General features: G+C 43.1%; 1 protein-coding gene across 3 annotated transcripts in view; it reads left to right on the plus strand.

The window, feature by feature from the left end:
• Positions 1 to 16,258, plus strand: part of SLC25A37 (solute carrier family 25 member 37) — a 28,277-nt gene extending 12,019 nt beyond the window's left edge. For 2 of the 3 annotated variants that reach the window (XM_048829110.2, XM_048829111.2), the window contains 3 exons: positions 6,346 to 6,574; positions 9,144 to 9,200; positions 11,037 to 16,258. In XM_048829110.2, the coding sequence (XP_048685067.1) occupies positions 6,346 to 6,574; positions 9,144 to 9,200; positions 11,037 to 11,557 (807 nt within the window). In that variant the 3' untranslated portion in view covers positions 11,558 to 16,258. The remainder of the gene's footprint in view (positions 1 to 6,345; positions 6,575 to 9,143; positions 9,201 to 11,036) is intronic. The other variant, XM_048829112.2, reaches the window with a different exon arrangement.
• The last annotated feature ends 470 nt before the right edge of the window (positions 16,259 to 16,728 follow it).

The raw sequence follows: 16,728 nt of genomic DNA on the forward strand, positions 1-16,728 counted from the left end.
CCCCCCCCCCCCCCCGCTATAACTGGCTGCACAGAGCTTTGCTGCTATAAAAGTGTCACAAAAATCATACTCCTAACAGACATTACTGCTGAAATTTAAGCATAGACCAAGCCTGTGCCAAGCTAGGCACGTGTGTTTTTAGGATCTGGGGCCTCAAATGGCATTTAGATGCATTGACAATCATAGCAATTAAAACTCTGAGGTGGGGCAGGATAAAGCTATTGGAGGTTTTGAATAAATTACTATGCCTGTTAATTCCGTAGTTGTTAAAACTTTTTGTGTGTATGTAAAGAGTCTCATCAACTTGGCTTCTGACTTGCCTTTTGAACTTGCTCGGATGCTGAAGAAATGACAGGAACAGAAAGTGAAAATGTGTCCTTATATTACATGGATAGTGGCCGTAATGTGCTAGCTCAGTGGAGCAATGTTTGGGTTGCATAACCTTCAGGGAACGTTTTTAAAATAAATAGTCATTTGGTTATTTTTAAAGAATTTCTATCAATACAGTATTAGATTCTGTGAATTTTCTCTTGGAACACAGGTTTCAGAGTAACAGCCGTGTTAGTCTGTATTCGCAAAAAGAAAAGGAGTACTAGTGGCACCTTAGAGACTAACCAATTTATTTGAGCATGAGCGTTCGTGAAGTGAGCTGTAGCTCACGAACGCTTATGCTCAAATAAATTGGTTAGTCTCTAAGGTGCCACAAGTACTCCTTTTCTTCTTGGAACACAGTTATTACTTGTAATTAAATAGCTCTCAAAGCACTTTGCAAAGGCAACTAAACATATTTAAGATGGGTATTGGAAAACTGAGGCACGGGGAAGGGAAAACTCATTTCCCAAGGTCGCACAGTGAACTCGGGAGAATTACCCAGGACTCTTGAGCCCAGCCTTGCGTTTACAATTAGAGCAACTGCCACCTAGTGTCCCTTACATAGGTGGCTCTTTATGTGACTTGTCAGGACAGATGTTTTTAAAATCAACTAACATGATTCCAAAATAGACGGGAGGGTGGCTATTTCTAGTGTCAAGTCAGTGGTGGCGTGTAGCCTCTTTGACAGAAATCATGATTTATTTTTTTTTCCCTCCTGGTAAGACACTGGTTAATTCACTTTCCTTTCCCTGTCCTATCTTCAGATCGTCCTTGATTTTTGTTGTTGTTGTTGATTTCTTCCACCACTTTAAAAAAAACAAACAAAACAAAACAAACACTGCATTTTTCAGTTAGAGCAGTGAATGCAGTTTGGTATGGGGTTGTTAAAGGAACTTGATTAAACTTCAGAAACAGTCTGGGGAGGGGGAACTTGTGTAATGCTTACTGTGCTTTGGTTCATGATCCTGCATCTGAGTCATAAATTACCACCTATGTGTGGTGGGTTTTTGTTGTTTGTTTTTGGTTGGTTTGTTTTTTGGCCTTTAGCCAAATGTTGTCTCTTTGGCATTCATTCAGGTTTTCCACTGGATAGAATTAGCACCCTCTTGTGCCCAGCAAGTCTTAGAGGGTCAAATTGTTTTATAACCGGCGAAGGGCTAGCTGAATTCTAGAAGCTTTTGCAGGAAGCAGGGGAACTTCTGACATGCTTTGTAACTAGATGCTTAAGCCCTTTTTTCTTTACCTATGGATTCGACTGAGCATGGTGCAAAGTGTTTGCTGATCTAATAGAGGCATGTTTTATGGCATCATTAAAGGTTTGCTACCTAATCTCTGATTTTTATTAGGTAGTCTGTTCCCTGCATGATTGCTTTAGAGCATATGACTACCCATGGCCAGAGAGGAAGCATAATGGTTAAGGCACTTGAGAGATGTGAATTTGATTCCTGTCTCTACTGCAGACTCCCAGCTTGGTCTTGCGCAAGGCATTTAGTTTTTTCCTGCTCTGGTTCCCTATCTGTAAAATGGGGATAACACTTCCCTGTCTCCGGAGGTGGTGAGGACAAACACTTCAATGATTATGAGACATTTGGATTCTGCAGCAGTAGGGGCTATAGAAATACTTAGATACACCCATCTTCTTTGTGGTGTGCAGAAAGGAGAGTGTTACAGAAGGGCAATGACTAAAACCGCAAGCCTGTCTCTGGTAGTTCTTCCCCCCCCCCCCCCCCCAAGCAAGTTAGAGGGGTAGTCTCTGTTGTTGATAGGTTGATTGCTGTGCTTAGACCTACTGGATTCACTTAATAGGCCCGACAGTTGCAAGTCATCAGCTGTAAATTAGCTTCTGTCCCTTAACAAATGTAATTCCTGTGTTGTGTTGTTTTTTTTTTAGGGGGGTGTACCGCAAATAAAACCATGTGCAGGGGACTCGCTTCATGTGCCTTGTATCGTCCTTTAATCGGTAGTTCTGTGTAAATGGGGTTTACTGTACTGGGTTGGCAAAAAGCAGATTGACAGCCTGCTATTCTATTTGGGTATTACATGGGCAAGCAGGGACATAGCACCTAGATGGAATGGAAATGCAAGCCAGGAAATGCATTTAAATTGCTAAATAAGCCTGGACATTGCCCTTGAGGGCCCTGGCCAGTGGAATTGAAGGAGTGTTCTTTAGTGGTTAGAGTAGGGGACTGAATTTGGATGACTGGGTTTTTCCTCCCCACTCAGTTGCTTTGACAGCATGGACGGTTCACATTCTGTCACCTGTGAGGTAGGTGAAGGGATGTTCTCAGGTATTAGTAATAGTGTGCAAAGCGTTCGTGTCCAGGAGTAAAAAGTGGCATAGGAGTGCTTAGTGGCTGCAAATGTCTAAGAGCTGCTTTTTCCAGATGTAATGGATACAGTGGAGAGAAGCTTTTTTAATAATCATTTTCTGCTTATCACTGGCTTCCAGGCTGTTAATACCTGTGCAGCTTTGAGCAGGAAAGCTTTCACCTCCTGATTTGCAGTGCTATGAGCATCTTGTAAGTACACTTCCAATGCGTTCTGCTTTAGGTACAATAGAAACCCTTCTACTTTCAGACTAATACGACAACTTTGCCTTTACTCTGACCTTCTGAACCATTCCCTGACGAGGAGTGCCGCTCTTACTCCTTCAGTTTAGTCTCGCCTGTAAAACAGCTGCGTTTGAATTCATTGTTTTAAGACAGATGCAGTATTGTTACGCTGCTGTGTCGATCGTAGATATTGTCTTGGTGCTGTAAAGTACCAGGACCGTATTTCTTTGTGCGGGTATTCTCCAGGGCTTGCAAACACGCATCTGAGGGAGGCTGTGTCTATTACCAGTGCTACAACGCTCACTGCAGTGACTGAGGAGGTTTTTCCGTCGCTATAGTCAGTCCGCGTCCTCGAGAATCAGTAGCTAGGTTGATAGAAGAACTCTTCAGTCTATCAACCTAGCAGTATCTACTCTGGGGCTTAGCTTGGCTTTACCGTGTCTCTCGGGGGTGAATTTTTCATGCCCCTGACTTACATAGTTGGCTGACGTAAGTTTTAGGTGCCGATGAGGCCTAGCTTTGTGGAAGTGAGAAGCTCCATATTTGGAGGGAGGTTAAAATGAGGACGTCAGTGCCCACATCAGGGTATGTCTTATGCAGTCTTCGTAAAACAGAAGATGTAGTAATAGCGTGTGACAGTTCTGCGCAGTCAGATGGTATCTCGAGCAGAATGCACTAAAATACTTCTCGGATCCCTACATCTACCAAAGCAAGTTTATAAACTTACTTGGTATTATAGTGGAGGCTGTTAACTATTAAAAGGTCAGAAAAGGACTCTCTTCTGTGTCTACGAGAGCTGAGCTGGACAAAGGTGGGGTAATTTTGTATTTTGAAAGTGTCTTAATCTCTTCTATAACACCTTTTTTATTCAAAGGCTCTCCTGCATAGTTACTCAGGCTTTGTCTACGCTACACAGCGTTTACTGACATGGCTGTGTCATTAAAAGTCGGGCAGTGTAAATGCTGTTTGTCAGCACTTTTGCTGACAAAATACTTCCGCCCCCTACGAGCGGGATTCGTGTTGTCCGCTCCTGCCGACAAGGATCCGTTTACACTGCCACTTTCCACAGCAAAACTTTTGTCTTTCAGAAGGGCTTTTTAAGCATTTGTGAATGACAAAAGTTTTGTCGTTCAGTTGGCAGCGTAGACCAAGCCTCAGATACTTTAGGGCAGGGGTGGCCAACCTGTGGCTCTGGAGCCCCATGCGGCTTTTCTGAAGTTAATATGCGGCGCCTTGTCTAGGCACCGACTCCGGGGCTGGAGTTACAGGCGCCAACTTTCCAATGTGCTGGGGGGTGCTCACTGCTCAACCCCTGGCTCTGCCACAGGCCCAGCCCCGACTCCACCCCTTCCTGCCCTGAGCCGGCCATGCCCTTGCTCCTCTCCCTCCCCACCAGCGCCTCCTGCATGCCACGAAACAGCTGATCGGGAGGCGTTGGGGGGGCTGTTGATGCATTACTGTGGCTCTTTGGCAATGTACATTGGTAAATTCTGGCGCCTTCTCGGGGTGGCCAACCTCAGCCTTACTTTAGGGCCTCAGCTCTGAAAACACTTAAGTTGTGGATGTGTGAGAGGAGGTGTTCTGTTTTTTTTTTTTTAAAGCTTAAATAATGCCTTCATTGAGTGGCCAAGCACGTACCCTATAGCTGTAATACTTTCCGTGGAGTGTGTTGGATCAAAGGCGTTCCTCAACATCCAGATCCCGTGTCCTCTGGTCAAAACAGACACTGTGGTATCTTGTCCTCTTAAATGGTCTGTCGGGGGAAAGCGGCAATGCTGGAAAACTCGGCTAGTGAGATTAAGGAGATAAGAAGTCTGCTGTCTAAGGTTAGGAAGGTGGGTAAACTTTCCATGGAACTTCTGTAGACCCTCCTCATTGAGTGGTCAAAAAATGGTTCCTGTAGGGCCACAGTTGTGTCTTCTGGTGCGGCTGTGTAGCACTGCTTACCAGTCCCTTCTCATCCAGATAAATTAGGCCTCTCTAGAGATCTGCTTTTCTTGCTTACAAAATGGAAAGCCTCTTTCTCTTCTTCCAAGGGGCCTCACCTTTTGACAACCTTCTCAAATTACATTTTTTGGGGGGCTGACAGAAAACATGACTGTTTTAGAGGCATGGAATGTTACAGGCTTATCACCAATTACAAAGCGCGCTGTGCTGTTGATGATGATATAACTCTGAGCATTTCTGCATGAGAGTCCTCACTCTGCAGAAGAGGAGAAGAAAATATGGACGTTTTTGCAGATTCTGGTAAGCAGCCAATACTATGTGTTAACACACGCTCTATTAGATTGCCGAAAGAGTTGCACAAACTCTCTGCAAGTTCTCGCTATTTTCCCCCACCCTGCTGGAGAATTTACTTTCAGTAATTTCTGCTACACGTGACTCTCAAGATCAGTTTTAATTGCCTTAGTAAACAGCATCTGCCAGGAAATGACCAAACAATCACTAAAACCAGGCTGAGATGTGGAATGGGGAAATGGTGTATGGGTTATAACAGGAACAAATTAAAGGCTCAATCAGTCATTCCTTGCTCAACCCGAACTCCCTTAGTGAGGAAGTTGGCAAACTTGCTGTCTCTGAACTCGCCCCACTTGTATGTTCGTGCTTTGAATATATGACCACTGAATTATAACCTCCCGACCTAGACATGCTGAGAATATTTTAAACACTTGGTTGTCACTATGGAGTCTTGGACGTAATGCAGTGTAGTCTAGCTGGCCTAAGAGCGTTAATACGTTCCATTGTCCTAGAACTTTGGAAGAGACTGGTTCCTGGGCTCTGTGCCAATGGAGGTGTGCTTTTCTTTTGTGAAAGAGCCCCAAGGGCTTAGGCTGTAGCAGCCCCTGCTGGCATGAGGCTGGAATGTCTGCAGCGTTGGTATGCATCGCACAAACTGTTTCTTGGTGTGCCCTTCATCAGAAGAAATCTGCTGCCTGCTTGAGTTCCATACTACACAGGGAAGGAGAGGTGGAGATGGGGAAGCTGTGCATCCGTTACCCTTGGGGATTGCAGTTCTTTAACAAGCTGCAGCTGCTAAGGACTTAACAGAGAAGTCCTTGTCTTGAGGTTAGCATAAGCGAAGGCATCATGGTGTGTTCTGTAATTTTTAAATGTCAGTGATGGATTATGAGACGCAAACTGGAGCGTGTGCCTTCTGAGTTTCTAAACTGGGCTTCGCAGCTTTGGCATCTTTGAGTGCAGCTTTGGCAATTGCTGAATGTTTTAGATTTTCTCAGTTCTGCAGGCTAAGGATTAATGTGGCACAATCTGGAGATGTCGGAGCTCTGCATAACAGAATTATTCACGTCTCTAACCAGGGACGCGCATGTTGGCTCGCAGGGGCCTTGCAGCGCTTTAGGACGATTGGCACACCTTGTTCTCTTGAAGACAGCTAATTAAAGTCCTCTTCCTCTTCTTACAGACCCGAATGCAGAGTTTACAACCAGATCCCAAAGCCCAGTACAAGAGCGTGTATGGGGCCCTGAAGAAGATTATTCACACTGAAGGCTTCTGGAGGCCTTTACGAGGAATTAACGTCACCGTGCTGGGGGCTGGCCCTGCCCATGCAATGTATTTTGCCTGCTATGAAAAAATGAAAAGGACTTTAAGTGACATTATTCACCACGGAGGAAATAGCCACCTGGCCAATGGTATTTTGCAACTGTTTGCAATTAACTACCTGTCTCTTGCCTGCTTCCTGCTTTTACAGTGGCCTGGCATCCTTGTGTCTACTCTGTTGCTTTGGGAAGAACTTGACACTGGTTTTGATTTGTTGCATTCAGCCTGGTGTTGCACAGACACTTGAAGTGTACATGTATTTGGGGGCGGTGGAGAAACATGAGATGCAAAGCCTACTTCCAAGTTTCCAAGGGCTCAGCAGCCAGCAGGTTCCATTAGGACACTTATGGCCAGGCTTCCAAAAGTGCTCTGCATCCACCGTGCCAAGCTCTTCTTGACAAGCTGGCCCCTTCCTTTGGTGCTTTATATAGTGGCTGAGCTGCTCAGAAAATCCGGCCTCTAGAGTGTGTTAACTGGCACGGTGGGCCTTTGCTGCGTTAGGGCTAACCAAACATAACGCTCCAGAATTGCAACATAGGATATGTCTGCACAGCAGCTGGAAGGTGCAATGCCCAGCTCAGGTAGATGTTACACGGGTGAGCTAGTGCTCCAGAAATGACTGTGTGGTAGCGGTGGCATGGACGGTGGCTCGGGCTAGCCACCTGAATACAGCCCCTTCCGAGACTCGAGAACCTTCTTGCTTGGCTAGCCTAAGTCGCCACCGGTGCCATCACAGCCTTGCACCATTTTTAATGCGCTAGCTGAAGTGGCACTGACATGTCTGTGTATACCTGAGCTTGGAATTCCATCTCCCAGCTGTTTAGACGTTCCCATAGAGAACAGACTGGCTTTGAAACAAGCTTTCCTGTTGTAGGCTTCTGCTTTTGAGTGGGTTTCATCTTTCCCCTACTGGGTGTAAGAGGAATAGAAATGGCTTATTAGAACTTCTATGAGGAGCAGCTTCTTAAAAGGGGATGCTGGCATAAATATATTTGTGTGTATGTATGTGTGGGTTTTTTAATACATAGGCACACAGCCCAGTTGCAGTGTTCAGAACATAAGTTTCCCTTTTTAATGCACAGCGCCTTATTTGGCCAGACAGTGTCTCTGTTAGAGGTACTGCTGGCCACCAAAATGTCGTCTTCCTTCTACCAAAAATTTCTGCCACGCTGCAAACCGTGGGAAGAATGCTCTGTCTCAATCAGAAGTTAGTCTGGATGTAGGAATCACTGGGGGAAACCCTATGGCCTGTTACGCGGGTCAAACTATAGGACCATGATAGTCCCGCCTGGCCTTAACCTGTGAAAGCTTGAGTGGAATTTGTTCATCTTAGTCCCACAGTGGGTGCATTAGTCCCAACCTGTTGTCATAGCATGTCATTAATTTTGAGATGGTCTTGAAACTGAACACGGTGTCGAACGTTACATGTCCAGATGGACCAAGGTTCAGTGATGACAGATGCTTCTAACACTTAAAAATCTAACACCATAGCAGCATGATGAATGCATTTGTAGTTTAAAAAAATCGGGGCTTTGTTCTTACTGTGCTGACGTAGGGTTTCTTGGGTTTCCATGCAGTACTCAAAGCAGTGACTGTGACTGACGGCCAGTTGCATCTGTCTGTCATTTCTGCAGCGGAGCCGATCTGCACTAAATCTTTCATTAAACTGCTTGATAAAAGGCCCTCTCTACACAGAGGGTTTTGCCAATGTAGCTATATTAACAAAACCATCTAGTTTGGGCACTTAATAGTATAAAAATGCTTATACCAGAATAGCTTATGCAGGTTCCCGTGACCATCATAAACTGTACCGGTGTAGCTGTGCCCACACTAGAGGGTTCTATTGGCATACTTATGTTGATTAGGAGTGTTGGCTGTTTGTTCTTCCACACCCTTAACAGACATTGCTTTGCCAGTACCACTTAAGTATAGGCCAGGACTTAATGTTTTTTGCTTAACGACTCCTTTAAAGTCATGTGCTCTTATTTCTGACATTTATTTGCCGAAACTGTACAAGCTTTCAGTAGCAACAGTGGAAATTTAAGTTAAATGCTGAGGACAAGGAGAACTGACTTGAAAAGCCATTCAGGCAATGGAGAAATTGGCTAAGGGAGGCTCTGGAAATCTCGTTACGCTTGAAGTGAAGCTCATCTACCAGTGCTAATTAAGGAATCTGTAAGGCCTTAAATACACTAGAGATTACATTAAACTAAGTAAACTTTAAAAATCAGTCTCGGTAAATTGATGCAAATTCCCGGTTAAAAACACCTTTAAACCAGTGTTAACCTTGTTTATCAGTGTAGCTTGCATGTCTTTACACTGATCTAGTTAAACTGGCGCAGTTTGCTAGCATAGGCGAAGCCTGCATCCATTCTGTCATACGGAAACAGGATGGACTACGTGACTCACCATATTGACCCAACTCCAGTGGCCGGCACATTAAGTTGTAGCAGATGTCCCTTCCAGCCCATTCTACGGATGGATTTTATCACACTTCCATGAAAAGCTCAGGACTGTTAATTTGAGAATATACTGTGGGAGCAGAGGCTGTTGCGTAACTTTATGCACTGCATGTCTCGAATTGTGACTTAACACTGGCCTAGGTTAACCTACAGAAGCTGTCCAGAATTGTATTGTGAAGGGAACTCTTCTGTTTTGCAGGGATAGCTGGGAGCATGGCCACATTGCTCCATGATGCAGTAATGAATCCGGCTGAAGGTAATGTCCTTTATTGTAAGTGGAAGTGGAGTTAAATTGGGGGAAGAAAGTAAGTTGCTTGGAAACTCACCAGTTGAGTAGTGTGTAACTACTACTCTCTTTCACTGACTGTGAGCTAAGGGTCACAGTAAGCTTGTGCAAAGAAGCTCTGATCGCTTCAGTTGAAATGGATGGAACTTCTCAGTTGCGTGGATTCTGAGCACATTTTCTCCTAACATACATATATAAAATATGAGGAATAAAGTTAATCCTCCATTTGAATATTGACATTTTTATCCGATTCTCTGAGCCAGCTGTTGAAGGGCAAAACGTTCTGAATGCCCTTTTGGCTCTCATGTTTGTGTGTGGTTTTTTTTGAGTGTTTTTTAAAAAGCCTCCCTAAATCTATAGCTTCTTATATATTGTGTAGCCAGAGATCAGAAAAACAAAAACCAGTGTGTGCTGCAAATGTCATCCAGGCTTAGGTGGAAATTCTGCTCATAAGCAGCATGGTACCCTTCTGAAGGCAGAATATCATCTTGGGGAAATTCTAATAAAGTTATTGGTAATTATTCATTCTCTAAACATAATATTTAAAGCCCTTGATACTTGATATTTAAAGCCCTCATGCTATGGTGCTGAGCACACTATATACACTTGGGTAGAATGCCTGTTGGTTTCTGTGTGGCGTTCCTTGGTGTGCATCCTTTTTAAATCAATGGGAAGACGTCTGGGGTGAAATTCTAGCTCCTTTGGAGTCTATGGGGCGATGATGTCACCCCAAAGTTCCAGAGTCTTCCGAGTGTCTCAGCTGCACAATAAATCACTTGCAGCGTAACTACTGGCCGGAGCCCATAACTTGCAGTGTTGCATGCAAAATGCACTCTGGATTTGCAAGCAAACGGACATTATCCACCGAAAATATCCCAGCAGTCCTCATTTCGCTCTGTGTGGCTTAACACTCACTACTGCATGTTTATCAGTGAACTGCTGTTGAAGTGTATGTTCTTGATATGCTGTGGCCTTCATGTGTTTGATTTCTAAGTGCTTTAAGAACCCTCCCATCATTTTCCACAATGTACACTTTAAGGAAAAGTTTTTTGCTTAAGGGAAAAATATTTATAGCATCAGATTTCTCTATATTTATTGGAACTGTCTGAGGAATTTTTTTTGCAAAAACTCAAATTCCTCTCTCCCCCTCTCCCCCCCCCCCCAATAGAAATGTTTGAAAACGAAACGTTTCCAATCTGCTTTGTTGTTGGTTAAAAACAACCTCTTTGAAGAGGTAACATCACAGTGGCTAATTAGAGCACGGGCCCACAAGCCAAGCGCTTGTGAGCTGCACCCCTAGCTCTGCCACTGAGTCTCTCTACGGCCTTGGACCAAGTCACTTAACACACAGTTGTGCTTCCATTGCTGTAACATGGGTGTTGCTACGGTGAGTCTTGCAACTGGCTTCTAAAGAAGCAGGATCAGCCTCTTACATGTGTCCCTGTTATCTCTGAAATGATCTTTGTCTTCCTGAGGAACTGAGAGTTCTCTCCGGTGTGGGGAAGATCTGTGAAAGGGTGAAGTGTGTAGCTTTTTGTTTAAAGACTTGATGAGGATGATTTTCACTTACGAAAAGATCCAATAGACGCTTCTATCTGCAGCATTATCCACTTAGGGTGCTCCCCGCTGCTGTAGGGAAGGTTTGCAATGCTTGTGAATTGGGAGCATAGCTCGAGGTTGAGGAGATGATGATGATGATGATGATTACAAAAGAACTTGTGTCTAACTTGTTTATCTTTTATCCCATTGGCTGCCTATCCATCCTGTCTGGTGCCACGTGACCTCCCGTGGCCGCTACCGAATCAGTGGTGAAGCAGCGGATGCAGATGTACAACTCCCCTTACAAAACAGTCTTGGAGTGCATACGAGCAGTGCATAGGACTGAAGGACTGGCTGCCTTCTACCGGAGTTATACCACGCAGCTCACCATGAACGTCCCCTTCCAAGCCATTCACTTCATCACGTATGAGCTCATGCAGGAGCAAATCAACCCCCGCCGGGAATACAACCCCCGCTCGCACGTCCTCTCCGGTGCCATCGCGGGAGCTGTGGCTGCCGCTGCCACCACACCCCTTGACGTCTGCAAGACGTTGCTCAACACTCAGGAAAACGTGGCCTTGAGTTCAGTGAACATCAGTGGGCACCTCTCCGGAATGGCCAATGCTTTCAGGACAGTTTATCAGCTGGGCGGTATCCCCGGGTATTTCCGAGGGGTGCAGGCTCGTGTCATTTACCAGATGCCTTCAACTGCCATCGCATGGTCGGTGTATGAATTCTTTAAGTACTTCCTCACGAAGCACAAGCTGGAAAAAAGAGCTCCTTATTGAAAGACTTGACTAGAGCGAGCCTAAGGTTCAGATGACATTTTTGTAAACTCTGAGGGACTCGCTAGTGTTGTGAAACATGCAAGATTTCTTGTGGATTCACAATTGAATTTCACTTTTCTGTCGTTGGTGGGGAGAGGAATTAAGTGGTCATTGGCGAAATTTGGCACCCTGTTTGCTAGAATCAAATGGTCTAAAGACTTTTTTTAATATATTTATAGCTTTCGAGAAGTGAAATTACTATTTTTTTTTTTTTCCCCCCCTCTGGATAAGCTCTAAGATGTAGTGTTACCACTTCACCAGAAAACTTAGACTGCACAGGGGGGAAAAAATAGTATTGTGAGATATTTTACAGCAAAGAAATTAAATATCCTGTCACTGAACAAACTTTATATATGACCTAATATAAAATAGATGGATAATGTTTATCCTTTATTTTTCTATGTAGAAATTTTGTTTTAATAGTAGTACAGCTGGAAGTTGAGCTGTTTTTAGAAGGAAAAAAAAAAGCTGAATTCTTCCATCATGATATGTAAGAACCAAAGCATTTTTATTTTTATTTTTTTAAATAGCCAGAATGGCTTTAATCATAGCATTTAACCCAAAACAGTGGCCAGGATTTTCATATGTCCGTATGTAAGCTGCCTCCAGTTTTATGGCGTCCACTTGACACCTGAAAGGAGCCCGACTTTTTGAAAGTACTGAGCACATGCTCTCTGAAAATGGTCTGTTTGAGGGGTCTCAAGGTGGGCAGCGAAAACCACTGGTTGCTCTTGAAAAACCTTAGTTTAATTGTTACACCTGTCGCTGACTTACGATTGTACTTGAAAGATGAGTATTTTTGGCAAACTGATTTTAAAGGTACAGTTTGTGGCGTTTTAATAGATAATAGGTTTCATTACTCTTATTTATTCATAATCTTATTTTCCACTAACGCCTCACTCCTGCTTACACATGAGTAACTGTGCAGGACTCGTGCTCGTTTACATACAGAATGTTACTCTGCTCCTGCACGCTTTTATACACAAAAGTATCGGTTTACAGTTCTATAAGACAACTCACCTTGAATTGTAAGAGTTGCATACTGACCACAAGGAAACTGTCAATCACAGTGCAAAAAAAGCTCTTGAAAAGTGAAACCTTAAACAGGAGAACAGCAGAATCAAAACCTTTTTTGTAAAGCAAAGCCAACAAACAGCAGCTGTTTGTTGTCCGATTGGTATGTATAAATGAAGTGTCCTAAAACCTAAAGTTTAGTGGATTTTAGGGCTTTGGGGACTTCATTTGCTGCTATGAAATCCGATGCTTTATTTCATGCTTCTGTAGTAAAGAACTCCGTGCGTTCAAAAAAGCACATTGGACCCTCAGTTCTCTTTTTATGGGCTTTTTTGCAAGCAACGTTTGTGGATGGCTCCACTTAGCCTCCATACCTCATCTTCTTACAATGTGATGTTGAATCCAGTGTTTACCAAGTACAGCTCCTGCGCTTGAGGCAAGGAAAACCATTGACTGCTCTCCCCAAATTAAACTGACCACTTTTGCAAATATAGTGTTTGAATTTTAAATATCTAATATTTGGCCCAAGTTATCTAATTTAGGTGCAATAATATTGTGAAAGATGAAAAGGTTTTGCTGGTCTAAAGAGCAAAAGCTGAACTTGTTGCTGAACTATAGATGCTGAATTTATTAACTAATAGCCAGTTGGCTACCTAGTTGGGACTAGGTGGCTAACATTACAATCGATGAAAAACCTAGCAGGATTTTTCTGGTTTTAGAAGTGTAACTGAATAGTAGCCCCCCTTTGAAGGGACATCAGTGTGAAAAGGTTGATTCTACCTGAAACTGTCCACCTACTAGTGAAACAACAAACATTTAAACTTTCCTAAAACGGATACTGCAGCAGACAGTATTTCTCTGTTTGCTTGTTTTTTGCATTTGACAGCTTTGTACAAGATCATTTTTGCTGTTTCTCCTGTATTTTTTGAATGGGTTTTTCACACAGCAATGTGGAAGAATCGTTTTAAAAGGAAAATTATGATCCAAAAGCTGGCTGAGGGTCTGGGAGAACATATAGGACCTGAAGCTACTTTTCGGAGTTGACTAGATTGGAAGTTGGTATTCCTCTAACCCCAAATTAAGTCTTGATCGTGCACTTTGTACCAATGACTTACAGGTACATTTTTCTGCTCACCTGAAAGAGGTGAAAAAGCTTTACCATGTCTAACGTTTGCATTTAATTTTTTAACGTGGAGTTTTTCATTTAAAGTACAGCTTAGTCTGTATCTATCTAATAATGAAAAGTCACTGTAAAATTGGGGAATTTCACTAAGGCCTGAGTGAGACAAATTGGAAGTCAGGTCCTTCACTGTATGGTGGCTTTCATGTGATCTGACTTTTGCATTACACTAAGTTTGGCTAATTACTTTGGTTGACCAATATTTATTTGGGGAAGTTAAATCACTACAAGAAATACTTCTCTAGTGAATGTACATGCAACTTGTGTAAATTTTTCTTTACAAGTGATAAGGAATTATGGAACATTCTTTTCATGTCTATTGCTATCCCTTACATTCAATTAACTTTTTTCCTTTTTTTGACAAGCTTAGTTTTTATTTAGCTTTTCGAAGTGCAGAATTTGTAACCTCTGCCTATTGTGAGCATGGTATTGACACTAGAAAGCATTCATGCTCATCTTTGTACCAAGAGCTTGGTGTGAAAGCAGATGCAAGCTTGGCAGGGTTTTTAGTCTGAGGTTTTCAAAGGATTTGGAAGACTGTTTAGACGGCTTTCAAAAATCTCATTCCTAACATTTAATGAAAAGTGAGTGGAGCTGGGGGCATGCTGAGTGTATGGAAGAATCTTGTTAAGAGTATGCTGAATACAAATCTGATATGGGTTGGTCAGAAACCAGCCAAAATACAGACTAGGTAAATTTTCTGAAATGTAGGCTTCAGACTTCAATGCGAAGACTTTTTGTCTGCTTGAATTTTTGATAGGTGACCATTTAATGGGCAAGCAACATTCAAGAAGTATTCCTCAGTTCTTAGCACTTGAAAGTAATTGGTGAGTGTGTGTGTGGTATTTAGAAACTAGTAAACATTTAGATTGAAGTATGTCAGTTATGGTATAATAACAAGTTAACTTTATAGTCCAAGGACCTTCCTCTCCATATCTTCCAGCTGCAAAACATTAATCCCTGTAGTGAGGTGAATGTTGATGGTGCAGATTCAAATAGAGGGGGGTACTTCACTTGTTCAGGCCCCTTTAAAAATTCCATGTATCCCCACCTTGTTCAACAGAATAAGGGTGGATTTGCACCTATTCAGTTATTTGGCAAAACTTTCACTACTGTTACTGCAGAGAGAAGGATACGGTGATGTGAAAGTGAGCTGGGATTCTCTCCTGGCTCATGTATTGCAACCTTTTGTGCTGATGAAGCAAGCCAGAGCCCAGCTTGACATTCACAGTCCTGGGGGAGGTTGTAGAGCTGCTAGCTAGAAAGAAAACTCTCTAATATTGCAGGGCGGAATTCCCCTAGAAAATCATGTGGCCCTCCTGCTGTCTCAAATGCCTTGTTTAGACCTTCTTGGAGCATAAGGCTTCTTTTTTTATTATTCATTGCAACTCAGGTTTGATGCTAATTGAACAAAGTTTCTTGCCTTCGAATAAGACAAGCTAGAACAGCCTGTTTCCAGCATGAACTTCCTTTGGTGTGTAGAAGTCAACCTCTGTAGCAACCTGCATAAATTCTGGCAAACATTTCCTTTCTATTGACTTCTCAACTTTAATCCTTTTGACAACTTCACCCTGGACAACCTGCAGATAGAGCCTGATCCTATGTCCTTGGAGGCCAATGGAAAGCTTCCACGGCCCTCAGGTGCAAGATCAGATGTAAGGGGCCAGATTTGCCAAGGGCTCAGTGCCTAAAGTGGGTGCCAAACTCTTTCAGAAGAGTTGAGTTTCTGTTTCGGTACCAATGGGGGTGGGGGGAGGGGGAAGGAAACTTGTTTCAAGAGCTTGCACAGCAGGTGCTGATCTCTGCTGAAAGTCGGGACTGTTCTCGTGGGATCTCCCACTTGTGGAGCGCTTACAAAAATCTAGCCGCTTAAGTCCTATGTAAGTTTCTGAGTATTTGGAAAATGTGGGTGGTGAGCATTTGAAAACCTAGCCCCTTAACTCTGGGCAATATTCTCTATTATGTAATCAAACATGGACCAATAACTTCAGCTTGGAATGGAGCCCTCTTGGAACCGTGTCCAGTTTCTCTTCTTGCGGTACTTCATTAAAATTTAATGCTTGTTTATCAACTCCAGTGTTGACCTGCTGGATCTCCAATTTAAAAGGATCCCAACCAAAGCCGTGTTGGGCTGCATCTCATGTAGGTTGCAACTTTAAAAAATACATTCAATATTCTGCCAATAACGTTCTGTTGACATTTTAAAACCAACTTTGTGTGTGAAACAGATGTATTGCTGCTTTGTGGCTGCAACAAACGCACATTTTTTAAGGGGGAGGATGAGAGTTAAAATTTATTGTTTAAGTTGATGTTTTAAAATTGCAGTTTTTTTAAATTCAACATTGTCAGTCTTTTTAAGAGAACATAAATATATTTAATAATGCAGAAAGTTTGGCTTCTGAAATGCTGCTACAGTTATAACACTGGAGCTCAAGGAAATAAAAAGTGTTTGATCTTTGTCCTCGTCAGACTCATGCTCGATTTGTTTTAATTTAACTTTTATGTGGTAGTCGTACCTGGAAGCCTCAACACCCTGTTGTGCTAGGCATTAGGCAAACACTGTAAATGGCAGTTCTTTTCCGGAGCATGGAAAGATGCTCTAGCAGCTAGGGGTGATGGCCTATCATTTGGGAGAACCAGGTTCAATTCCCTTCTCTGCCACGGACTTGCTTTGTGATCCTTGGGCAAGTCATTTAGCTTCTCTGTGTCTCTATTCCACATCTGTAAAATAGTCACAGTGGCCCTTCCCTACCTCACCCGAGTGTTGAGGATAAATATATCCAAGATTGTAAGGGCATCAGATACGAAGGTAATGGAAGTCGGAAAAATACCATAGACGGGGCCTGCAGTTTAAAACACGACCTCATACCCACATGGGTCGGAACAGAGAAGTAACTGACCTAGGATGACTTGGCACAGATCAGCGGGTGGGTAAAAA

The sequence above is a fragment of the Caretta caretta genome, chromosome 26 (assembly GCF_965140235.1).
Source record: "Caretta caretta isolate rCarCar2 chromosome 26, rCarCar1.hap1, whole genome shotgun sequence".
Classification (NCBI taxonomy): domain Eukaryota; kingdom Metazoa; phylum Chordata; order Testudines; family Cheloniidae; genus Caretta; species Caretta caretta.